The 26,527-nt window shown below is 36.2% G+C and overlaps 4 protein-coding genes and 1 pseudogene across 6 annotated transcripts; 2 read left to right on the forward strand and 3 right to left on the reverse strand.

Annotated features, from left to right (window-relative positions):
* Positions 1-603: 603 nt before the first annotated feature.
* dhfr (dihydrofolate reductase) lies at positions 604-4,659 on the reverse strand. The gene is made up of 6 exons (XM_051108754.1): positions 4,511-4,659; positions 4,030-4,079; positions 3,820-3,925; positions 3,597-3,723; positions 2,908-3,023; positions 604-1,764 (listed from the first exon to the last, which is right to left on the reverse strand). The coding sequence occupies exons 1-6, from the start codon at positions 4,600-4,602 to the stop codon at positions 1,683-1,685; spliced, it is 573 nt and encodes a 190-aa protein (XP_050964711.1). The 5' UTR covers positions 4,603-4,659; the 3' UTR covers positions 604-1,682.
* Positions 4,660-6,120: 1,461 nt separating this feature from the next.
* si:ch211-214j8.12 (uncharacterized protein LOC100000539 homolog) lies at positions 6,121-11,048 on the reverse strand. 2 transcript variants are annotated; one of them, XM_051108743.1, is made up of 5 exons: positions 10,879-11,048; positions 10,193-10,436; positions 9,944-10,110; positions 6,622-7,757; positions 6,121-6,522 (listed from the first exon to the last, which is right to left on the reverse strand). In XM_051108743.1, the coding sequence occupies exons 2-5, from the start codon at positions 10,416-10,418 to the stop codon at positions 6,132-6,134; spliced, it is 1,920 nt and encodes a 639-aa protein (XP_050964700.1). In that variant the 5' UTR covers positions 10,419-10,436; positions 10,879-11,048; the 3' UTR covers positions 6,121-6,131. The 2 variants fall into 2 exon arrangements, with proteins under 2 accessions (XP_050964700.1, XP_050964701.1); XM_051108744.1 differs by lacking the exon at positions 10,879-11,048 and adding an exon at positions 10,701-10,841.
* Positions 11,049-12,656: 1,608 nt separating this feature from the next.
* On the forward strand, positions 12,657-14,657 carry LOC127165131 (chymotrypsin-like elastase family member 2B; annotated as a pseudogene).
* LOC127164719 (chymotrypsin-like elastase family member 2A) lies at positions 13,079-26,282 on the forward strand. Of its 2 annotated transcripts, XM_051108752.1 has the most exons (8): positions 23,439-23,548; positions 23,676-23,764; positions 24,047-24,144; positions 24,318-24,446; positions 24,633-24,769; positions 24,909-25,054; positions 25,794-25,946; positions 26,175-26,282. In XM_051108752.1, the coding sequence occupies exons 1-8, from the start codon at positions 23,509-23,511 to the stop codon at positions 26,190-26,192; spliced, it is 810 nt and encodes a 269-aa protein (XP_050964709.1). In that variant the 5' UTR covers positions 23,439-23,508; the 3' UTR covers positions 26,193-26,282. The 2 variants fall into 2 exon arrangements, with proteins under 2 accessions (XP_050964710.1, XP_050964709.1); XM_051108753.1 differs by lacking the exons at positions 23,439-23,548; positions 23,676-23,764 and adding an exon at positions 13,079-13,167.
* bco2l (beta-carotene 15, 15-dioxygenase 2, like) lies at positions 16,030-20,825 on the reverse strand. Its single transcript, XM_051108746.1, has 12 exons — positions 20,698-20,825; positions 19,832-20,003; positions 19,527-19,738; positions 19,216-19,331; positions 18,765-18,867; positions 18,176-18,307; positions 17,771-17,931; positions 17,504-17,671; positions 17,278-17,412; positions 17,005-17,187; positions 16,801-16,911; positions 16,030-16,652 (listed from the first exon to the last, which is right to left on the reverse strand). Exons 1-12 carry the CDS (start codon positions 20,774-20,776, stop codon positions 16,536-16,538), a joined length of 1,689 nt encoding a protein of 562 aa, XP_050964703.1. The 5' UTR covers positions 20,777-20,825; the 3' UTR covers positions 16,030-16,535.
* Positions 26,283-26,527: the final 245 nt, after the last annotated feature.

Here is a 26,527-nt window from a genome sequence, read left to right on the forward strand (position 1 = left end):
AACAGACAGTAACTTGCACTTAATAGCAAACACCATGCACACAAAATAAAAAATAATAATAATAATGAACAGAAAACTGTCAAGTCCACCACTCTCGTTTACCTTTTAATCTGAAATGGCAACTCACTTGCATAAAATAATGAAGTGCAAACACTTCAAGTCTCTAGATACTGTTTGAACCCTGAAAATAAATCCAAGTGCTACTTAGTGCGTACAAGGTGCATGTGTTAGGTAATTGGAATTCCAGTCAGGTTTATTTCAGCCTGGTCGTAAACATTCGTAGTACATTAGGCTGACATACCCGAAACCAATCAGCTTAAAAAGGTTTCGTCTGATTGCAGTGTTTGACTTTTTTAAATAGGGGTCGCGAAGGAGGTTGTGTGGGTGAGACTCAAAGTGCTAGTTTTGTGACCCTTCTCTAAACTACATGATAACATTTGTCAATCAGCCAGTCTGAAGACGAAACACAACATGCATATTCATGAGAGCAGTCAGATCTTCAGGCTGGCTTAACAGCAGACACTTCAGTTGCTATTGAATATGGAGATGAGCAGGTTGTCTTTTGCAGTTGGTAAGATGAAGAATAATTAAGTGGATAGCAGATGTGGAAAAGAACATTTATTAGCAAAATTAGGCATATTGTTTTTGGAATATTTGAAACGATAATAGAGGAACTAAACATGAAACTAATTACAAAAAACATGGGAGAAAAGGCCACAATCACCAGAAACTTAGTTATCAGCACCCATGCAACGTGTTGAGCTGTTGTGCTCATGGAAGACTGAATCCACTGTCTTCTCATGATTTTCTACTTTCCACTTCGTAAATAAAGTTGCAAAGCGACACACAAAGGCCACATTTTTTTTTGACTTTCCTAGAATCACAACATACACCGTCAGTCAAAAGTTTCTGGACAGTAAGACTTTTTAATAATTAATTCTATAATTAATTATAATTAATTAAATTAAATTAATTTAATTAATTAATTTCTAATAATTATATATATATATAATTATTAGAAATTAATACTTTTGTTTAGCAATGATGCTTTAATCAAAAGTGACGATAAAGACATTTATGATATTACAAAAGATTTGTTTCAGAAAAATGCTGTTCTTCTAAACTTTCCATTCATCAAAGACACTTGAAAAAAAATTCTACTAACCTTTGTTCAACATAATGATGATAATTATTCATGTTTTTTGAACAAATCAAAACAGAATGATTTCTGAAGGATCCTGTGACTGAAGTAATTATGCTAAAAATTCAGCTATGAAATCACAGGAATAAATGACATTTTAAAACATATTTAAATAGAAAACAGTTATTTTAAATAGTAAAAATATTTAAAATTTTTACTGTTTTGCTGTACTTTGGACCAAATAAATGCAGGCTTGGTGAGCAGAAGAAACTTCTTTAAAAAACATTTAAAAAAAATCTTACTGTTCAACAACTTGACTGGTTGTGTATTTTGTGGCACTTCGGTTTTATTACTAGGGAAATTGGACAGGAAATGTGACAAACATTAATGAGAGGGTGAAAAAGGGGTGATGGGGTCAGACAATTACTAAAGTATAGTTTAAAAACAGGTCTTCCAGAAAAACTGCACCACCCATGTTAGAGCACTTGCACTACCGGCTGGGCCACATCTCCAAGCTTAGCATCATGCTTAAAGGATCTTCTTAGTGGTTGGTGCTCTCATACACTTCAAACACATACTGAACACCATTCTCCTCCTGCAAGTCCGTGGGTACACCTGGGAATCTGACGAGGAGGAAACAACAAAGAAAAACAGAATAAACAACAAGACACTGCCCACACATTCTACGGTCTGGATTGATTTTACAAGCATGCACTTTAACTAAGAACATAAGAAAAGATAAAAACATAATACAGACACACACAATTACATGCATATGCTTAGACTTTCATGAACTTTCGTCCACTTTAGACTGGCATAGATTTTTGTTAATTGTGCCAATTAAGTTTTGAAACTAATCAAATGAATTTGAGAACACAAAAGATCCATTTTGCTCTTTGTAAGATGAAATGGCAATGATGAACCTGTGTCAACATTCTGTGTGCATTTAACTTCTCTTATTGTGAGCCTGAGAGATGTGACATTTGATATAGACCACCTTTGATGCTAGGTGCCATTTTTACATAACAAGAGAGCTTTTTCTCCTCATTGACTCTCTTCACTATTCTCTCTGGATACACAATGTCTGTTCCAGTGCCAATAAATCCATTAATGCCACTTTATTCAAGGACAAGTATTCCTAAACATATGTATAAAAAGGTTGTACTTTCAAAACAGTAAAGAGTTTTAGCCTTGGCAAATGGCCTTTTGAAGTTTAACACTTTACTAGAATATAAATACAGCTACTATATATCATGTTACGAAACTGAAGCTTTTTGTGTTATGTGTTATTCTGAGACTTTATGGACTTGAAATACCACTTTGGGGCCGATATTTTTTTTTAATTTTTTTTTTAAACAGGTTTTTGAAAGACGTCTCTTATGCTAACAAAGGCTGCATTTATTTGATCAAAAATACAGTAATATCAGGAAGTAATAATACAATTTCGCAATTTATTCCTGTGATGGCAGAGCTGAATTTTCTGCAACATTACTTCAGTCTTCAATGTCACATGATCCTTCAGAAATTATTCTAATATGCATATTTGGTGCTCAAGAAATTATTATCATTGTTAAAAAACAGTTGAGCTGCTTAATATTTTGCGCCAACTGTGATACTTTTTTAGGATTCTTTTTTTTATTTGAAACATTATAAATGTCTTCACTGTCACTTTTGATGAATTTAATGCAGCTGCCTTCATAAGCTAACCTCTCTCCTGGCATTACAGACCTTCAAGAAAACATACAAACATCTATATGTGCACTCACTCGGGCAGGAGCTTGTACTTGTCCGTGTTAATGTCAGGTATAAATGTGTCGCAGTCAAACTGCTTGAGGACCCGTGTTACGAAAAGACGCCTGGGACCAGAACTCTCCATCACCTCCTGAAGAACACAGCACAACATTCGTAACAGTGATTACAATGTACAAGATATTAACAGAATGAGGAGGAAGCAGTATGAAGGATGGGAGTCTTTTGTACATTTTGCCTTGAAGCAGTTTCCATAACAACTGATTATACAAAGATCTGGACTTCACTGCACTATAACTGAGATATAACTGATGTATAGGTGGGTGTATAATGCATATTGTTGCATGCATATAACTGGTGAAACGGTCTATTTTACCCTCAAGTTAAGAGTGATAAAACCACATTTCAAAAACAATACAATTTATTTTACGAATCGATTGTATGAAGTCCTAAAACCTAGAAATAAATGGAGAATGTGCATACAAACACATAGAACTGATCAAAAGCCATACAATTATTTCTCAAAGCTACACAAAGTTCTATATAAAATCCCACAATACGTCCATATTCATAAGTTTACCACTGATAAGAACGATAACATGTGACCACAAATCAATGAGATTTGAAGCATTTTCAGCATATGTTTATACTTTCATTACATTTTGCTGAATTTCTCAATAACTATGACAGACGTCATTTTACCAACCTTGTACAGAGCGCTTCCACCAATTATCCAAACCTGGTCCACTTGTTTTTCGAGCTCACTGCTGTCTAACAGATGGAGAGCTGAACTGAAGTCTGAAGCAAGGTAGTGAGCTCCCTCTGGGGCTGTCCTGTGTAGTGAGTGATAGAAACAGGCACTTTATTTATATACAGCATAGTGATTTCACACAAGATGAAATAAACTGTAAACACTGAAAGATGATTACTTGAGCTCTCTGCTGAGAACAATGTTGATCCTGTTCTTTAGGGGTCTGTTTGCTACAGGAATAGAGAACCATGTCTTTCTGCCCATCAGGACCACATTCTTTTTACCTGTAAGTGACAAACTGAATGTATGATTTGGTTTAAGATTGTACTAATATGTGAACAATCAAATAAACAATGACAAAAATAAGACAATGTAAACAAACAATTACCCTCAACTGAAGGCGTCATGGTCATCTTCTGAAAGTGCTTGAATTCATTGCTAAAATAAATAAGAAAGATGAGAAACAAAGCAAATGTTTGGGATACATTTTGAGGCTTGTTTGTGTTAAAGATTAGTAATACGTCAGGTGTTTTGCTGTCATGGGGGCAATGTGCTGAATGGGCTCCAGGATAAAGGTCAAGCTTTTAAGTAAAGATCTGTGCAACCATAAAATGTTCGATTTCAGGTAAATCTTTAGCTAACAACCTTACTTCTACCATTCTCTTATAACGTTGTTTTTGAAAAAATGTTTTTATTTTATTAATTTGGAATAGTCATTTGAATAATCAATCGATTTTTACAAGTGCAAACGTGCTAGAAGCTGTTACGAAATACAAAACTCATAATACAGGCCACCATAAAGCTACAAACACCTCTTATATTATTGAATCAATGTATCATAGCAGATTTAGCAGCAAATACGAGCTCACCTTAGTCTTATTGGATGCCATGGCAGATTTCCATTTCTCCCTATTCCCATATCAGGACAAACAGCTACAATACAGTTGAGTATTCGAGACATAACTGACTTTAATGTAATAAACAAAGCACACTTCAGCTAACACGCTGTCTCCGTCTTCCTCCCGCCAGCAAATTTACGAATAAGTACGTCAAACGCTACGCTCATGATCTGATTTGCTGTAGGAATAAGTTGGCGCTAGAGAACTGGCCAATGAGCGTATTCTACTGTTCTGAAGGCTTCGCTTAGCGATGAACGGAGCCAATGAAGAAAGAGTGCAGTACGCAAACTGCACCTCAGATCAAATACGACGATACGATTTTTTAATCAATAGTGGATAGACAAATATATAAACACAACACAATTGTATAGAGTACAGAGATTTTATTGATATACGTATTATTATTATTTATATTTGTATACATAGACTTCCAGTCAAAAGTTTTTTAACAATAAGATTTTTAATGTTTTAATGTCTCACCACGCCTGCATTTGCTTGGCCCAAAGTACCGCAAAAACAGTAAAATATTTTAACTATTTAAATTAACTGATCAAAGCTAAATTTTCAGCATCATTACTCCAGTCTTCAGTGTCATATGATCCTTTAGAAATTATTCTAATATGCTGATTTGCTGTTCAAGAAACGTTTTTCATTATTATTATTATCATCATCGTCATCATCAATATTTAAAAGTTTTTTTTAAGATCAGCATTTATCTGACGTTTTTGTAACATTATACAAAAACATTTTATGTGTAGAAATCAATACTTTTATTTAGCAACGATGCTTTAAATTGATCAAAAGTGATTATAAAGACATTTATAATGTTACAAAAGATTTCTACTTTAGAAAAATGCTGTTCTACTGAACTTTCTGTTGAAAGAAACCTGAAAAATCTACTCACTGTTTGTTGTTGTTTTTTTTAAAAAAAGCAGAAACTCAGAATACTTTTGAAGGACCATATGACTGGAGTAATGATGCTAAAATGTCAGCTTTGAAATCACAGAAATAAATAAAATTTTTAAATATATTCAAATTTACTGTTTTTGGATCAAATAAGTGCAGGGTTGGTGAGCAGAACAGACTTTAAAAAAAAAAAACATTAAAAATCTTTCTGTTCAAAAATGTTTGACTGGTAGTGTATGTGTTTGCTAAATAATATTTTTTTGCACCAAAACTTTTCCCAGCAACATTAAAACAGCAGATAGTGCAAAGGGTGTAATAAAAAAAGTTCTGCATGAAAAAGGAGTATACTAATGACTTTTTTTCTAAAAAACTTACAGTGTATAATGAACAGTCTGGTTCATCTTTTGAAAAAAAGTGCTTTTTTTAAAAAAACAAAACTTACAGATTGTTTGTGGTATATATAATTCTAAATCTCAAAGGCCATGTGAATATTTGGATAGAAAATTATAAAATACAATTTCTAAATCTAATTATGAGCAGTGCATTGTAATTTTGGCTAATTGTATTAGACAGCTTTGTCTTTGTATCAGTAATAAATTATATACATAAATATATTTTTCAACAAAATCACATAGTGGCAGTGCAACTTATTTTCAATCTCAGCATAGCCTTTTCTTTCCCTAGCTCATGTCCATATTATTTGCGGTGTATGGCGCCTCCTTTTGGCTTTGCTTTGTAACTTTGTGATATTGCTTAAAGTCAATGCCCAGCAGCCACTCAAATCTAAACGAGACAAATGCCTACAAGCATTTACAATATGCACTACAGTCTCCATATTGATATCTGAGCGGTTCAGGCTAACGGATCTAAGGCAGTGCAGTGCGGGACTCTCTAGGGCTCCGAGGGGTTTGGCCGGATGATTCAGGACAAGATTAAACACACGGTCCAATCGACAGGGAACAGCGATTAGCGAGAGCCTCTGAAGGAGAGAAGCGCCTTTAAGTAATGCCCACAGCACTCTCTTAAGAGACCCCCAACACAATGCAGGCTTCATTTGTCGTTCATCCAGGGAAAAACTGTTGGGGCGCAGAACAAAAACAGTACACACAACATTCAATTGTAATGGGAAAGTGCATCAGTATGAGGGTTAGCTAGAATTTCAACATTTTACTTACTTTAGTGTTAAAGAGCGGAGGTGTGGAATGCATGGCAGATTAGCAAGAAGGCCTTCGTCTTCGTCGTCCTCCTCATCATCATTTCCATCCAAATTATTCCTGGGTGGGTCTAAATGAACACTGAGAGAGGTCAGTCTGGGACAGGCACGAATGAGCTCCAGAAGAGGAGTATGTCCATCAGCTTTGATGCCTTCCAAGGTGAGCGAGAGCAGATGTGAGCCTGCGGCTTGAAGTGCTGGAACCAGTTCAGACAGAAGACCAGCAAACTGTAGAGAAAGACAGCGTAGCTGTCCAGAAAACCTCCCGAGTCCTCTGGCTAAAACTGTTGCCTGTTCAAAGCTGTCAACATTATCATCGGCACTGCTCTGGAGACAGTCCAAAGACAGGACACGCAGTTCAGGGCAGACGCTCCCTACCGCCTCTAAGGTATCCAGAGACAGTCCTTGTACATCCCTGAGAGATGTTGTCACACTATCCTTACTTCTACCTCCATCTTTTTCACAACCCTCTCCTGAAGTCCTTTCATTTATATCAGTACTATTACTAGCTTCCATCTGACACTCCTCTAATGACAAACAATCATCTATTTTTCCTTCCAAGGTAAAACTTTCCTCTCCATCTGCACTCAGTAAACTGCTGTCTTTCAAGTGGTCTTCCTGTGTGTGCTTCGCCCACATGTCTTTAAGAAGTGGCACACCTTCTCGGCTACTAAACTCCTCAGTCACCTCAAACTGCTTGTTCTGTATAAGAACACAAGCCTGTCCCAGTCCCTCTATGGCCAACCTCTGAAGACTAGGTAAGCTAAGCAGAAGGAATGCAACTGCAGCTACTGCATCGCTGTCATTTTCTGCTAGACCGATATCCAAAGCTAGCAGGCTGCTTAAGATGTTTGCATTCTTGACAAGGGGTACTTGGTAGACCAGAGGGAGCAGGCCTGCAGGGGTGAGGTGAAGGCACCGTGACACATCCAGGTGTTTCAGTTTGGGGCACTGGCGGGAAACTACTGATACCACTTTCTGATCACACTGTGTTCCAGCTAGGGAGAGTGAGCGGAGACGAGTTTGGCAGCCCAGCAGCTCACACAGCACTGATACAGATATATTCTGTGAACCGCTAAGATCCAGAGACTGAAGATTCTGCACAAGAAAGAGACAAGAGGGTGAACACAAGAATAGTGACAGCTTTGTATATACTGACAACAGGCAAGAATAACAACATTCACATGCATATTTAAGCGGTAGTGCACCCAAAAATGTAGCTCTTGTAGCTTTATAAAATTACAGTTAAACCACTAATGTCACATGGACTATTTTACAATGTACCTTACTACATTTCTGTGCTTTAACCGTGGTAGTACCCTTGCTGTCTATGGAGGTTCAGAAAGCTCTTGGATTTCATTAAAAATACCTTAATTTGTGTTCTGAAGATGAAAGAAGGTCTTACGGGTTTGGAACAACATAAGTGAGAGTAATTAATGGCAGAATTTTCATTTTTGGGTGAACTATTCCTTTAATAAAGTGTTTGTAAGGCAGCATTTTACTGATGTTAGATTAATAAGGGTTTTTTCTATTTTATTATATTAATTACAGTATGTGCACTAGCTATCAAAAGCTTTAAAATATTAACCATCACTGTTTTTAATATTAATAATAATAGTCAGAAATGTTTCTTGAGCACCAAATCAGCAATTAAAATGATTTTTGAAGGATAATGTGACTGGAGTAATATTTTAAATCGTAATATTTTAAATTACTGTTTTACAGTATTTTTGATAAATAACTTTGATGAACATAAGAGACTTTCAAAAACACAAAAACAACCAAAAGTTTTAAATATGTACAGTGCCTTGTGGAAGTATTCATACCCTTCATTTTTGTTCACATTTTGTTATGTTGCAGCCTTTTGTGCTTTAACTGCTATGAATAATTTTTCCCCACATCAATCTACACTCCATACACCAAAGCAAAAAACAGGTTTGTAACAACTTCGCAAATTTATTAGAAATAATAAAACTCAAATGATTCATTGCATAAGTATTCGTACCCTTTTCTGGGACACTTGAAATTTATCTCAGAAGCCTTTATACCACTTGTGGATGTTACTACACTCCGAGTGGCATACTCATATTCAAATTCATTTGAATGAGTATGATTTGGAAAGTAAAACACCCCTCTCAATAAAAGGTCTAACAGCTGAAAATGCATACCAGAGCAAAAACCAAGTCCTGAGGTAAAAACAACTGCCTGGAGAGCTCAGAGACAGGATTGTGTCAAAGCACAGATCTGGGGAAGAGTTCAGAAAAATATTTGCTGCACTGAAGGTTCACAGAAGCAAGTAGCCTCCGTTATCCATAATGGAAGAAGTTTGGAACAAGTAAAACTCTTGGCCTCCTGGTCAAACTGAGCAATTGATGGAGAAGGGCCTTGGTTACAGTGGTGAACAAGAATCCGATGATTAGTCTAGTTGAGCTCCATGATCATATATGCTAGTGGGAGAAACTTACAGAAGGACAAACATCACTGCAACACTCCACCGGTCTTTATGGCGGTATGGAAAGAGTCAATCCTCTCCTCAGTGAAGACACATGAAAACCCACTTGAAATTTGCAACAAAGCACCTGGGCTTGAACCCAATCAAACATTTTTGGAGATTCCTGAAAATGTCTGCCAGCCCCCAAGCTGACAGAGCTTGAGAGGTGAACAGGTGAGAAGAATGGCAGATAACTGCCAAATGTTGATGTGTAAAGCTTGTCGCATCATACCAACAAAACTAGATGCTGTAACGGTGCTTCAACTAAGTACCACGTTAAGGGTATGAATACTTATGCAATGTACTTATTTCAGTTTTTTCACATTAATAAAGTTGTCACAAGTCTGTTTTTTGCTTTGTCATTGTGGTGTGTGGAGTGTAGATTCATGTGGGAAAAAATTATTTAAAGCAGTTTAACATAAGGCTGCAACATAAGATAATGCGAAAAAAAATACTATTTAGTAATAATTTTATTATTATTTCTATTATAACTATTTTTATTGTATTATCTGTTGGGTCACATTAAAAGTAAAAAATACGGCTTCCACTGTACAATTATTGATACATTTTCTGTGCAACTGACAGAAAACAAAGTCAAAAAAAGTAAAAGACTACTTTCTTTTGCTATACATTAATGGAAATTCAGAACTAATTGGCATATCTGCTGTTTGCTATGATATGGGTGACTTTAAATTTAGTTCACTGTTGCCTTACAAGCACATCTGTATGTTTACACAAGCGGTGTGCAAATACGAAATATATAAATGTTAGAAGGGGTGTGTGTGTGTTTAACCTGGCAGCGTATCTGGATAAGAGAGCAGAGGTTGGCATTTACAAGGTTGCATGCTGATGTGAGGGACAAACAGCTGAGCTGCGGGAGGAGAAGGAGATGCAGGGCTGCACGTGTTAACAAATTACGCGAGGACAGGATGCACAACAGCTCGTCCAACAAATCACCAGCTGAAAGAGAAACACACAGATAAGAAATACTTCAATAAACACTCACATATCTACACATATACAATATATTTGCAGTACTCACGTAAAGAGCTGAAGGGACCCATGACGTATCTGAAGAAATACTGGTCCATGTATTTTTGGGCATAATCTTTCACCCACATCTCCTTCATGTTCTCAGCTAAGCTCTGAAGACAAAGGCCAATCAGTGTAGATGGTTTGTCCTCATCCTCAGTCCATTCATTCTTATGTTTTTTCTTCCTCTGACGTTCCCTCACCAGTGGGGGCTCAAGTTGCCGGAACAAGGGCATATTTTACCCTGACAGTTACTGACAGATAAAGACAATAAATGTATTAGTCATGACAAAGCACAATGGCCTTATGGAGCCACACCTCACCTGTAAAAATACAGTATGTGCTCAAGGTATAGTTAAATACTAGCGTTTAAGAGTTTAATGCTATTTTAAAATACATGATTGACCAAAATACAAACTGAGCAAATAGTTAAAATCGAAAATGAACTCTACTTCAGGTCATAAACTAAAATTTCAGTGTTACAGAGTAGTAAATTAAGTTGCTAAAACAGTTCTTACCAACTGTTTAAAGATCCGTTTTGTGCTTCTTTGCACAGACATTCACTTACGTTCAGTATAAACACAAGTCCACACGTTTAAACCGTTCGTAAATGAATGTATTATTGAGGCTGGAATAACGAGAAATCACTGAACATGCAATGTCACTTTACAAATAAACCACTGTAACACGACACACCTTTGCTCTGAACGCCCAAACACGTTTTCTCGCTTCAGCAACAGCGTCTATTTTTACAGGTTTGTGAAATTCAGCAATTTAGTATGAGACTTCAGAATTACTAGCACAATGTACACAACTTTTATTTGTGCTTTTCCCGTTTGTAGAGTAATGAAGAAACAAATACAGCTGAGGGGTAAAATAGCGCTTCCGTATAGCACGAGCGCTACCTAGTGTTTTGGAGATCACTTGTGTTGTACCAGTTTAATGAAATGCACAAAAGTAGAAGATAAGCAAGCTATTTGGATCATATTTGGACAGCTGTATTTGTTTTCTCTCAAGTTTTTTTTTTTCGAAAATAGTCTACTGTACTAATGCCTGTTGCACTGATAGTGTTACATGGAAAAATAATACTGTATACTAAATAAGGCTACGTTAATGCATACATTAATAATTGGTGAATTCACCAATGGGTAATCTGAGTAGGAACAGATGAAGCCTAATAAGCAAAGAAAATTAACAGATCTTGCTATGAGTATAGCAATATTTTGCCCTCTCATTTGCTTTCACCAAACAAACATTTCTAAGGATGCTCACAAGAGGACCAGTGAACTCCAGACCACTGACTTTAGATTTTAACCTAAGATCTATCAAAATGTAAAATTAATTTGTTAATGTGGTTTGATTTACTGTGTTTTTCATTGTTAAAGGTAAGACATTTGGTCATTTTTAATCAATTATATGAAGTATAAAGTATACGCAAAGTATATGCAGCATATAAAAGTCAGAAGTGGTCTCAGGTTTAATAGTGCTGATTTATTTATTTATTTATTTATTTATTTATTTTTGACTTTTCTGACCCAGAAAAGCAAGGAATGCAGACACAGGTCAATCCTGCTGTTAAACTAATTTCCCTGAGAACTTACCATCTGCTGACCTCATTCAAACTTGACCACAGGTTATACCTACAGTACATTTAAATGTAACCTTGTTCAGTAACAACATGTTACAACTTGGGGAAAAAAATAAGATTAATTTACTCTACAATTAAACATAAATATTGCAATTTAGCATGGATGCATTTAATTGATCAAAAGTGAGGGAAAAGACATTTTTGATGTGACAAAAGATCTACAATTCACATAAATGCAGATTTTTTTAAACTTTAAATTTCAGTCTTGAAAAAACGTGTAACAGTTTCCACAAAAATATTAAGCAGCACAACTGTTTTTAATAATAATAAGAGTAATAAATATTGCTGGAGCATATTAGAATGATTTGTGAAAGATCATGTGTAGACTGCAGTGACAGATGCTTAAAATTCAGCTTTGCCATCGCAGGAATGAATGAAATTTAAAAATATATTAAAATAGAAAACAGTTATTTTAAAGTGTAATGATATTTTACAGTATTTTACTTTGAATAAACGCAGGCTTTGTGAGTATAAAAGGCTTCCTTCAAAAGCATTAAAAAAACTTACCGACCCAAAATTTTGATTTGTGTTTAAGCTAGCTAGTTTTCATTATATTTATTTGTTAAATTTTATAAATATTATTAATTTAAACCTTCTGATTTTCTCATTTTTTTTCCCCTACACCTGTAACATTCTCAATCATTTAAACACAATAAATACTACATTTGGGTGTGCATGTAGAGCCTGCCAATCAACATTAGAGTGCCATCTTCAGGCTGAATTATGCAAGGACACTGACCTCTGTCAAAACCATTCTGCATGTGTTCAGTCATTTAAATCTAAAACTACCAGCAGTTAATCACAGATTAGTAATATAGCCTACAATATGACCCAGCATCTGCTCCACCTATATTGTCAGGAGCTGCTACTGGTCAAGACAGAGGTTTGTGCATAAATGCCGTGTGAATGGATTAAAAAAAAGCAGATGTTCAGAAGCTGATTGTTTTTTTCTTCACAGAGCAGGTGGAGAATTTCATTCAGAACGTATTTCATAATTTTGTGTGGTCAATGTGACATCACTAATAGAGAAGGTTTAAAAGTGGGCAAGTGTACGGCAGCTGACCAGAGTCAACATTTTGCCCTCATTCTAGCAGCATCAGTGCTCATCGCTAGTGGTAAGAAGTCCACACGCTTGAACAAAAGCGCCCAGGAGGCTTAAACTTAGTAGCCTGCAACATAACGATTGCAGATATTGGTCTATTATATGTGCAAATGATGTTAACATTTTATTCTGAATTTCTACTGCAGCTTTTGGGTGTGGAAAACCACCCATTGAGCCAATCAGCTCTCCTGTGGTCAATGGAGTGGAAGCCAAGCCTCACAGCTGGCCCTGGCAGGTATGTACTGTAGCACCATTTCATCTGCTCTGTTTATTTCTTATTCCCTCTTGTTACTACCTCTATCTCACAACATCTTTGTTATTACATCATCTTCCTCTCTACATTACATTTATGCATTTGGGAAACTTTTACACACAGCGAGCTTGAGCAGTCTCTAAATTAAGCATGTATTTGTCTGTTAAATAAACTTTTTTATGTGTCCCATGATTAGATCTCTCTGGAATATCAGTGGTAGCTCATGGTATCACACTTGTGGAGGATCTATCATTGCTGAAAACTGGGTGATGACTGCTGCTCACAGCATCAAGTATAAGCCAGTGTTCATCTAATATATTTACTTGGTGAATGACAAATTCATTAGCTTTAAGCTGAATTTTCATCTTTAACCATCGTGCATTTTATCTCCTGCAGTTATGGCAACTACAGGGTGCGAGTTGGTAAGCATGACCTGTCTGTAGATGAGGCCGGCTCAAAGACCATCATCACACGATCATTGTGCATGAGAAATATGACCCTTGGCTTGTGGAACTTGGGTAAGTATTATACTTGATAACTTTACAACTAAAACTTAATATGAAGGTAAATATGTTTCATCAATCAGTTGAATTCATAGATTTTAAATTCTCTCAATTACTTAACTAGGCTATTAGGGCATTCTGCACCAAAGTATTTTTGTATAACGACCACTATATAGTTATTTTTTGCTGTACAAAAAAGCCTATTATGCTTCTTGACAGTGCAAACTGTTACTTATTTGTTGTCATATTAATACATTATCTTAAATTCATCAGAAGTCTATCACATTAAGTTTACTTTTGAGTTGAAAAACAGGTGGATTATAAAATAATGTGATTACATAAATCAGTTTGCATTTAACATTTGAGTCAGACTGTCCAGGTCTCGATCACCCTCTGGTTTATTTTGTGACACTGACTGTGGACATAAACAAAGTGTAAACAATAGCTCTTACTTATGATTCTTGTGCTCATTCAGAAACGACATTGCCCTGATCAAGTTATCTGGGGCTGTGACAGCGAGTGATACTGTTCAGCTGGGCTGCATTCCTCCTGCTTGCTCCATCCTTGAAAACAACTACCCTTGATATGTAACAGGCTGGGGAAGACTCTCCAGTAAGTGCTTGTGCAAACAAGACCTAACATACATGCATGTAATAACAGCTGGAATATTCTTAGTGTATAAAACAAACCTGAGATTTTGTCATGTTTTAGTGTATGTGTTCAGCGCATCAACAAACATACTGCGTTTGTGTCCCAGCTGGAGGCGCTCTTTCTGACAGATTGCAGCAAGCGCTGATGCCCATTGTGGATTATGCCACCTGCTCCAGGTCTGACCTGGAGTTAATTACCAACTATTGCTACTTCATTCGTGAGGCATATATTCATGCAACTCATTTAACAAAATCTGACATGTTTTTCATGTTTTTCTGTCTTCTTATTTAAAGTCATGATGATGAAGAGTTAAGGTGAACCAAGGATGCTGATCTAATTTTAATACCAGAAAACCAGCCCACCAAGAAAAACAGTAAATAAATACTTAACAAACTAATAATAAGACAATGTAAGAGTCATGACAAATTTAAAAAATAATACAATGTAAGAGGCATGACAAATATGAAAACATAATGTATTATTACCCTCAACTGGTCATCTTCTGGGTCATTTAAGTGTTTAAATTCATTACTAAACAAATTACAAAAAAGATAAGCGTGAAAGTGAATGGCTGGGATCAATTTTGAGGCTTGCTTTGTGTTAAAGTTCAGGAATATGTCAGGGTTTTTTTCTTTAGTAGTGTTTGTGGGTTTTGTTCTCATGAGGAAAAGGTGCTGAACGTTGTTATTTAGCAGTGGACTGCAGGATAAAGGTCAAGCTTTTAACTAAAGATCTCTGTGCAGTCTTGAAATGTTCAATCTCAGTTACATCTTCAGCTAATATTCTTCTTTCTACCATTCTGCATTATGTTTTTATAAGATGCTCTTATTTTATTCATTTGTAAATAGTCATTTGAATAGTCATTAAATTTATAGAACTGCAAACATCTTACAACTTACAGCTGTTGAGGAATACAAAACTCATTACACAGGCCATCAAAAAATCAACACCTCTTATGTTATTGAATCAATATATCAGAATGTTATTTGGAGATGTAACAACAATCTGTTTAGTCACATCTATCATTATCATCATCTATCAAATCTAACATTAAAGTTGAAACATATTGCAGTGATATATGATATATTGTTCAGCATTCATAAATTAACCAACAGTGATGATGTTATTTTAAAATTGGCATACTGTTTTGTCTTGTTTTATCTTCCTTGCACATAATTGAATTAAAGAAGCTTTCTACGACACAATGATTATGATAAATTGCGTGTTCAACTGACTAAAAACAAGATAAACATTTGTTATGTGTCCTTTCCCCATCTGTAGAGTAATAAAGAGTCAAATGTGACCCTGGACCACAAAACCAGTCGTAAGTAGCACGGGTATATTTGTAGCAATCAAAATTACATTTATATTGTTTTTCCTTTAAGGCAAAAATCATTAGGATATTAATTAAAGACCATGTTCCATTTAGATATTTTGTAAATTTCCTACCGTAAATATATCAAATCTTGGAAAACTTTAAAGGCGATTTTCTCAATATTTTGATTTTTTTTTTTTTTTGCACCCTCAGATTCCAGATTTTCAAATAGTTGTATCTCTGCCAAATATTGTCCTGTCCTAAACCATACATCAATGGAAAGCTTATCTTCAGCTTTTAGATGATGTATAAATCTTAATTTCAAAAAACTGACCCTTATGACTGGTTTTGTAGTCCAGGGTCACAAATACAGTTGAAGTGTAAACCGTATAGCACAAGCGCCACCTAGTGATTTGGAGATCACTTGTGTTGCACTAAATAGAAGAAGATAAGCAAGTGATTTGGATCATGCTTGGACACTGTACTTATTTTCTTTTAAGTGTTGTGTCAATATTATTATGTTGTTGTTGTTTTTGTTAAAATAGACTTTCTCTAGTTTACCAATGTCTGCTGCACTTTATTTTGATTCAAAAATAGCAGGAATGCATAGGAAAATTATAGGCTACCATATACAAAATAAGGGTAGTTGATGCATAAAATGTTAAATACATGCTGTAGTTTAAAATACAGAAAAAATAGTGCATAGGCATGTCAGTTTTTCTAAAATATTTGTCACTTATATATTTGTGCCATCCACAAAATATGTAGAGTAAAAATAAAACCTTTAACACAACACATAATACAAACAAGTTAAAGCTTATTCCAAAGATTACATAGCTGTTTTCACTCTTTTGAGTTCATCTGAGTTGATTTTTTTTTTTTTAGCTCTTCTCATTGAAGAGTCCATGGGTGCCATACGGGATGTCCACTGGAACTTCTGCTCTTCCAAGCTCTGTGAAAGTCTTGGCATCAAGGACAAGGAGGAAACTGCTCTTTTTCTAAACAAAGTTACACAACTTTATCACACCTGTCCAGACTGAATTCTTAGACTGAACTTTGATCAAAGTAAGCCTATATGACTTATATAATATGTTAATATGCCATAAAAGGAAGCCAATTGAACCATAATGGCACTAAGAAACTCACCTCTTTTGGTGTAATGACCACAGACATGACCACACCGTCATCTTCATCCTTAGCATCGGGCGCTGGAACAAACACTGGTTCTGATGGGAACAAACCAGCATGGCGCCACACCTACAGACGACAAGATAGATCAAACATATTTTCAACTAAAGTGAACTGTCAAACTCATCTCATATCTTATTTCATTTCAGTTTAAGATGGTACCTTTAGCTTCTTTCCTTCTAGATCCATCTTAAGCAGAGAGTCACCAAATACGTGTCCAAAGCCACAGGCATAGAAGTACCGATAAGGACGAGCATTGTAATACGTGTAGTTGATCTGTGGGAACTCAAGACCACCATACTGCAACAGATCATCATTGTAGAGATCTTCATGGCTCAGGAAAACCTATTATTACCAAAGAGAAATTACATTTATTGATATTTATAAATATTATTGTTTTCAGTCCTCCCCTCTCTCCACCTCGTGCTCACATACCCCATTTGCAGTCTTCACAGCAGTGGCAGTGGTGTATGGCAAACTGATGAGGTTGTGGTCGTTAGGCTCATCTTCCTTTACGTCCAGAGGCAGTACATATCTCCTTGGTAAGTTTGTACACAGTGAACTGAAGAACTGAAAAAGCCAATTTAAACTATTTTTATGAAACTGACAAAGAAGTCAACTTTATCAATATTTGACATGTTTTGGATTGTGAAAGTATTACCTTGTCAAGTTCTTCTCCAGATGCCCGAAGGTTCTCCATTGTGAAGTCACCAATCACATTGCCATCATCTCCACAGCACATGTCCATAATCAAATATCCACTATCCTCATATGCATTAATCTGGTGCAGCGTGAACATGGCACTGCTGTAGTACTTTGTCTTGATGAGCTGCAGGGATGAAAACATAGATGTCAGAGGTGAAGCGACAGAAATGCACAGTGCCCACAATTAGAAATCAGTATGATGTTGTGATAGATTCTGCTGTACCTGGCCAGTGCGTCTGTCTGCCACATGAAAGATGGTTTCTAGTTCCGGGTTCCAGGTCATGATTTTATGAAAGCTTTTTCCAGCTACTCTGTACAGCATGAATTTCAGCAGGTCAAGCTTGATCGGCTGCTCAATGAAGACTATGTAATTCTCTGACATGACTGCAAACATAAGGTCAAAAATCTGTACAAACACTTCCAAAGAAAAACGCATTATTTTGCATCTGCTTGTTGGTGGAGATTATAAAAAAAAACTGGACAAACTACATGAACAAAAGTGTGGCCCAGTTCCAACCCTGTGAAATTCTATGTAAATAGATGCAAAATAATTCTTGTAATATTACCGATGGATAAAGAAGCAGAAAGGCAGATGATATGAAAATGCAAATATGGCAGGCAAATTTACCAAAACTGTGGTAGTATGATGGTTTCCTGGGGTCAGAAGCAGGAACAGAGCAAAGAATCTCTGCACCTGACAGATTAGCAACATCATTCTTTCCATCACCTGGTGGAACTCGGAGGATATGATAGAAGAAGCCTTTAAGAAACAGAACAGAAGGTATTAATATTAGAAAGTATTTTTGTTGTTATTGTTATATCCCAGAATGATGCACAAAAAAACCATAAGTATAAGCCATTTCTATATTGATATTCCCCAAAAGTGGCCCTGCTGAAAAAAACAGCTAAAACCAGCCTAAGATGGTTGGCTGGTTTTAGCTGGTCATCCAGGCTGGTTTTAGAGGGGTTTTGGCCACATCCTTGGCTGGCCAGGCTGGTCTTAGCCAATCAGCCTAGACTAATTTTAGCTGTTTTTTTCAGCAGAGGTGGCTCTATGGTGCTGAAAAGTGTTTCTTGGTGGTAATATGTGGTTGTTTGACCAATGGCAGACGGATGGAGTGTTTTGGTTTAAAACAGTCATTATTTTTGCAGTTATGTTTGGTTTGAAAACATTAAGGCATTTAGCCGGTGTTATAAAAAGAGGTGAGGCATCCCACCTTTTTGGCCATATGAGTTTCCCAAGTTGTAAGACGCTCCTTCACGGTCATAATGTGGATGAGCTGTCGCTGCATTAATTGCAATATATTTTGACCAATCCACCTTTCGAAAACAAAACCACATAAAGATAAATGTTCATTTTTGGAAAAGATTATCCATCTTATTCTTCAGTTCAGAAGTAAGCCTATGGATGGTTCATTAGCTGCTTCAGGCCGCTAAAGGGAAATAATGAGAAAAATAACAACATGCAGTAAACGGTAAAACTGTTTGCACTACAAACCAGTGTGTTCATAAATAAGATAATACATTAAAATAATATGGTAAGACACACCAATTTGCAAAATCAAGCAGCAACTAAAAATAGCAGGACGTGGATGAGATCGGAAGCCACACCTATAAAATTTATGTTGTATACTTTTATTTCTGTATCTGTGAAATCGTCATAATTACCTTTTCTTTGGTTTCCAGGCTAACAGGGTCAATTCTGCGCATGAAATTGGTCTCTGTGCTTACGTAGAAATCTCCCTTGTACTTAACAAAGCTCACTCCTGCATTATCAGTTGCCTCTATTAATCAAACACAACTGAAGGTTGGAATGTGTTCAGATGAAGGTTTTGTAGTAATTGCATTAACTTTGAGTAGTACTGTAATTGTCCATTCTGATCTAATCTTTATAGATTATAGGCCTGCAGTCAGAGCATTCTGTCTGAATAATCTGAATTTATGATCGCATGGCACTGTCACCTTCGGCTGATGCTTACTTGGAATCTGAAAACGTGAAAAGAACCGGGAAAAAATGTTCTTGCATGGGTCAGGTGTTGCCAGGGTGCCAAATTCAGACACTACAATTCGATTCTTCTCTGCATTTTGCACATAAGAGTCACTCTGTAAGAAACGACTGCTGTAGGTCACCTGACCATCTTCAATGTGGAAACGATGCATCAAGGCCATGCCGTCAAACCAGTGATTGAATCTGAGAAGGAACAGATGAAGCCAAATGAGCAAAGAAAACACAGACAAAAATGAACGGATCTCGCAGTGATTTTAGCAATTTTTGCCCTCTTACTTGCTTTCACCAAACTCAAATTTCCCAGGTCCATTTCTAAAGAAGCTGCCAGTGATCCAAGATGGAATTTCACCTTTAATAACTGTACTGATAGGGTCTGGGGTCTCATCCACAGAGCTCACAAGAGGACCAATGAACTCCAGACCACTGGCAGATGGCCGTTTTTTGTTAGCTGAGAAGAAATCACACCATAACAAATCATGAGAGGTGTGACACAGACAATGTGACGGATGATTAGACTGTACAGAGCTCTGGAGGATATCAGAGTTCATGAGGAACTGAAATGGTATCTTACTGTGTATATAAGTGCTTTAATATGTGCATGAATATAAAGAAATAGCAGTAACTTCACGTGTGGTGCAAATTAAATAATCTTAAATATTTCCGAACTCAACACCAAACCATGATGTAACACCTAATTTACAACCTCGCTAGCTTTTAAAGTATCTTTAAATATAGATTTAAAAGAATAGCTAAGTTTTAAAGCCACATCTTACAAAAGTATTGTGGTATGATTGCTGGTTTAGCACAATCAATTAATTAATGTAGTTTCTTTTGACAGAATAGCAGCAGGAACAAGAAAACCCTAAGGTAGCTTAGCCTACGGGCAATGCATCTGACAAATGCATCTTTAAAAAAATTCTAAAACCGATTGTTGATTTTCAGTAATATCTAATCATTCAGTAGATCAGACAATAGACATGTAGACTTTAAGCTATCAGCTCAAATTTGTGTGTCTTAGTGTCATTTAAAACAGGAGATGTTATGGCGTTACAAAATACAGTGCTTATCCATGTGGCAAAACAAAGGCGATTGATGATTACATAACACTATAAGCTATAGTAACAGAGCACAGAAATGCTTACCTGGTACTTTATACACTGCATCCTGTGTAGGTTTAGACATGAATTTGGCTGTCAAGATTCTTCCTGATCTGAATAACATATCAAACGCTAAACAAAAAGGTAGAACAGACTGACAATAAGATACTGGCAATATATATAGGCTGTCCCATAAACACATGAATGGATGGACTAAATCTGAAGAAAAATGGACCTTGTACAGAGCCAAAGCAATACAGAGTCAACACATTAAATGCTTTACTGTTTCATTATTTAGTTAAGGAGACTGTTAATCTCTTTAGTCAAGCTTTTCATGCCTCTTGATGAAGTACGTTGAGAGATTTTGTTTCATTTCATGAATATCACTGTTAAAAGTGACTTTAATTCTTTTCTGCTATCTAAAGAGAGTCTTATATAATCATACATTTGTAGAATATTAATTTATTCCTAGTAAAACTTTCTAAAAGCTCTATGAAGAGTCCTGGTTGTTTCAAACTTCTTCCATTAAGGGTGAGAGAAACTATATGCTTCTGTGAACCTTCAATGCAGCAGTTTTTTTTAACTCTTCCACAGATGTGTGGCTTGACGCAGTCCTGTCTCTGAGCTCTCAGGCAGTTCTTTTGACCTCAGTGCTTGGTTTTTGCTCTGATATGCATTTTCAGTTGTTAGACCTTTTATAAAAATGTGTGTGCTGTTCCAAATCATGCCCATTCAGTTGAATTTGCCACAGGTTAACTTCACTCGATGTGGAGTAACATCTACAAACAATATAAATTCTCCGGAGCTAATTTCAACTGTCCAAGGTTTGAATACTTTTGCAATGGAATCATTTAAGTTATTTATTTTTAATAAATTTGCGAAGATGTAAAAAACCTGTTTTTAGTTTTGCCATTATGGTGTATGGAGTTTAGATTGACGTAGGAAAAAAGTAATTTAAAGCAGTTTAACATAAGGTGGCAACATAACAAATTGTGAAAAAAATGCTTCTAAGTTCAAAAATGTTAATATTCTGAATGTAAATATTCTGATATTTGGAAAAAACATCATGAAAATGAAAACATCATGAAAACATATAACACTAAGTTACAGATTTACTTTTTAGTCATTTTTACGAGATATTTTACATGAGACGGCAAAAGGTTTAACCTGATCAGCAGCAGGTGACGCAACAACAGCAGGACAATCTTATCCTCTCTTTCACAGACTTCAGGATACCCTGTTATCTAGATGAGATTAAAGCATCTCCATGCAGGATAATGAGTTTTCTGAAGGGCTTTTAGTGGGGAACATTTATAACATTATCCATTAAATAAGAAGAGAATATCTAATGCAATAGGTTCTGTGAGGTTGAATCCTGAGTTCGATGTTTATAAGTACACTCGTGTCCACTATTTTAATCATGTCAAAGTACAATCTATACATGACCAAACTGCAGTAACAGCTTCGTCTTTAGACAACAGATGAACTTAGTGTTTGCATGTGTGTATATTCAGGTGTTTGTTCCCATTAAATATTCAGCTGTTTTACATCTAAATTTAAAATAAACTTGTTCACAATGGTAACATGTTTAAGGACTTAATGCATTTTTACATTAAAATGTTCAAAGGGAAAACATATGTTCATTTAAATCTATTCTATGATTCAATAGAGAGTTGTCATAAAACACAAGCTGGGACCAAAATGTGTTTTTATGATATGATGACTTTCAGTTTGACAATGAATGACAAACCATAAAACTATATTACTTTTATGTCACAAATACTCAGCATATAAAAAATAAGCTGTGCTTAGTGGGTTTAATAGTGCAATATGCTTTTGTGGAATTTTCTGACCCGAAAACAAAGCAAAAGTAAATGGAGACACAGGTCAATCCTGATGTTAAACTCATTTCCCTGAGAACATACCATCTGCTGACCTCATTCAAACTTGACCACAGGATATATTGTTCATATCAACTGAGAGAAAAAAAAAATCACTAACAACATATGTTATAGCTTAAAAAATTATTCATTTACACTACTTTTATTCAGCAAGGACACATCCGACTGATCAAAAGTGACTGTAAAAACATCTATAATGTTACAAAACATTTATATTTTATATAATTGCTGCTCTTTGAATTTTCTATTTATAAAAGAATCTTGAAAAACTGCACTGTGGTTTCCACAGAAATACTAAGCAGCACAACTTTTTTCAGCATTGATAATAATAAATGATTCTCGAGCACCAAATTAACATTAGATTGATTTCTGAAGGATCACGTGACACTAAAGACCAGAGTGATTCCACCACAGGAATAAACAACATTTTAAAATACATTAAAAGAAAAAAATGTTATTTTAAATAGTAATAATATTCCACAATATTACTGTTTTTAGTTTATTTTGACCAAATAAATGCAGCCTCGGTGAGCATAAAAGTCTTCATTCAAAAACATTTTAAAATCTTACCGACCTCAAATTTTGAACAGTACTGTACGTCCTAGCTAGCTAGTTGTTTTTACTTAATTTTCCTAAATATTTATTAACCATTTTAAATATTTTTTCCCAGAAAAAAATGGCAGGAGACTCTAGTATCAAATATCATAGAAAATATTAACTGAAAACCTAAGTTTAAGTGAATACTAAATTGTTAAAGTCTGTATGTTATTAGTAGAACTTAGTTAAGACAGAGGTTTGTGCATGAAGGCCGTGTGAATGGATTCAAGGAAAGCAGCTGTTTAGAAACTGATATATTTTTCCAGGCAAAACAGCATAATTTTGTGTGGCCAATGTGACATCACAAATAGATAAGGTTTAAAAGCGGTAAAGTGTTTGGCAGCTGACCTGAGTCAACATGTTCGCCCTCATCCTAGCATCAGTGCTCATCGCTAGCGGTAAGAGTCTGCACACCTGAAGCACTCAGGAGACTTAGGCTTAATAGTTTGCAACATAATGAATGCAGATATTGCTCTTTTATATATGCAAAAGATGTAAAGGTTTCATTCTGAATTTCTACTGCAGCTTTTGGGTGTGGAAAACCACCCATTGAGCCAATCAGCTCTCGTGTGGTCAATGGAGTGGAAGCCAAGCCTCACAGCTGGCCCTGGCAGGTATGTACTGTAGCACCATTTTGTGTTTTTTTTATATCCTTCTGCCTTAGTTTTACTTTCCACATTTTGCTATTGCATCTATTCCCTCTCTTCATTACATTTTTGCATTTGGCAAACAGTTTAATACACAGTAATTTAGATCATTCAAGATTTACATTTCATCAGTGCATGCATTCCATGGGAATGAAACCCATCTTTTTAATGTTGCTAGCACAACACTGTACTGTTTGAGCAGGTGTTTGTATGCTTAATAATCTTTTTTTGTGTGTGTCCCATGATCAGGTCTCTCTGCAGTATCAGAGCGGTAGCTCATGGTATCACACTTGTGGAGGATCTATCATTGCCGAAAACTGGGTGATGACTGCTGCTCACTGCATCAGGTATGTTTGTCCATCCATTGGTCAACTCATCTATCAGTCTTTGGTTGGTACAGAATCCAATTAAACAGCACTAACAATATTAACTCTTTTTCAGTTGTGTTGTGAACTTGATGACATCCCTAGATTTTAACTGGATTTTAACCTTTAACCATCATGCATTTTCTCTTTTGTAGTTCTGGGCGCAACTACAGGGTGCAAGTCGGTAAGCATGACCTGTCAGTATCTGAGGCCGGCTCACAGACCATCAGCGCACAGACGATCATTGTGCATGAGAAGTGGAACGACATATTTGTGTCTAATGGGTAAGTATTATACGTTGTAGATCTTCACATAAATTGTGTTAATATATTAATATATAGCCAGCTGGTTATTATCACTTCACGTCCAGGCCTCGATCTCCCTGTCTGGTTTATTTTGTGACACTGTCTGTGGACATCAACACAATGGTGAAAAAACAGCTCTCACTTGTGATTCTTGTGCTCATTCAGAAACGACATTGCCCTGATCAAGTTGTCTGAGCCTGTGACAGCAAGTGATAGCATTCAGCTGGGCTGCATTCCTCCTGCTGGCTCCGTCCTCGAAAACAACTACCCCTGCTACATTACAGGCTGGGGAAGACTCTCCAGTAAGTGCTTGTGCACACAAGACGCAACATACATGCATGTAACAACAGCTGGAATATTCTTAGTGTATAAAAAAAAGATTTTTCTGAGGTAATCTGTACAGAAGTTTGTATAAACTTACATACTGTGGTTGTGTTCCAGCTGGAGGCGCTCTTCCTGACAAACTGCAGCAGGCACTGATGCCCGCTGTGGATCACGCCACCTGCTCCAGATTTGACTGGTGGGGTTCCACCGTCAAGGAAAGCATGGTTTGCGCTGGTGGAGACGGCATTGTCGCTGGCTGCAATGTGAGTAAATTTATTCTGTCTGTGTTCATTTATATTACCTTGTTCTTGTTTGTTAAACATCTATTACCTGCCGTTTACAGAGTAACTTTAACTCAAGCATTATCAAGAGTGTTTTTGTTTTCCGAATTTTCAGACGATTGTGAGTGTAATATCGATTTACAACAGTACCAGTATAATAAACGAACAGTTAATATAGAGTGTTTTCATTACACGTCATTAATCAGCCATATTGGCGGCACTGAACGTAAGCAATGCAACTGAACCAAACAGAACTCGTACATTTTACCGATTATTACTGCTGAAAATGGTTAATTATTGTCATGTTTTGGGCTGTACTAATCGGTAGGCCAAGAAAAACATTTGGAGTACTATAGACTGCCAAAAGTTGTAACAAATCAAGGAAAAGAGTGCAAAAGGAAGTGCCTGAGGAACAAAAGGCGTTTGTGGTTGGCCAAACTAAACCAGGAATCTTGACAACACTCATGTTTGCTCTCATCATTTCTGGTCAAGCAGGCGAAATATTAGGCTAATATCTTAATTAACACTGTATGTATCTTTACCACCTATTAACTTCAGTTTGTCAAAATTGCGTCCTTTCCTGCTTACTAAGTCTTTCTCTATATGATTTAGCAGCTTCCACGTGTTTTTCCCATGGTTTAGACCGCATATATTAGCAGAACAACGTATTCAGTAGTACATTAACCGTGCAATCCATGCTATTGTCATTATCATCATACAGGGTGACTCTGGCGGTCCCCTGAACTGTAAGAATGCTGACGGCATCTGGGAGGTGCACGGTATTGCCAGCTTTGTTTCTGGTTTGGGCTGTAACACTGAGAAGAAACCTACTGTTTTCACCCGTGTGTCTGCTTTCAACGACTGGATCGATCAGGTATACCATGATGCTTTAACAGAAATAATGTATTCACAACACTGCAGGATTGAATGCATAGTTTAGATACTAATACAGTTCTTTAAGTTTTGTCTCAGGCCATACTTTTAAACAAATCCCTGAGATTTGGAAATAACCTAAATATAAATATTAGAGAGACTTACATACATACATTTTAATAATTGATAACATATGTTTTTCATTTCATTTTGTCTCTGCTTACGTCAGGTCATGCTGAACAATTAAGATGAGCCGAGGATGCCAACCCCATTTTAATACCAGAATACCAACCCGCCAAGAAAAAAGTAAATAAAGACATACTGTCTCAATAAGGGATCAACTTCTTCCATCATTTTTGTCCTTTCCCACTCTCTCACACTGATGCAATACAAACCGCCAAATGTTTGCCAGCATATTAATCTAAACTTCACTTAACTGAAATGAAAGCATCTCCTGATTAAGCACTTGAGAGTTTCGAAGTTGCATCTACGTCAAACACGATGAATGCAGCTGATCTGAATGTCAGATATGGTATTTTAAAGATTGCAGTACCTCAGAGAACAATAGATCATTTGGCCAAA

Source organism: Labeo rohita, chromosome 5 (genome assembly GCF_022985175.1).
Source record: "Labeo rohita strain BAU-BD-2019 chromosome 5, IGBB_LRoh.1.0, whole genome shotgun sequence".
Lineage (NCBI taxonomy): Eukaryota > Metazoa > Chordata > Actinopteri > Cypriniformes > Cyprinidae > Labeo > Labeo rohita.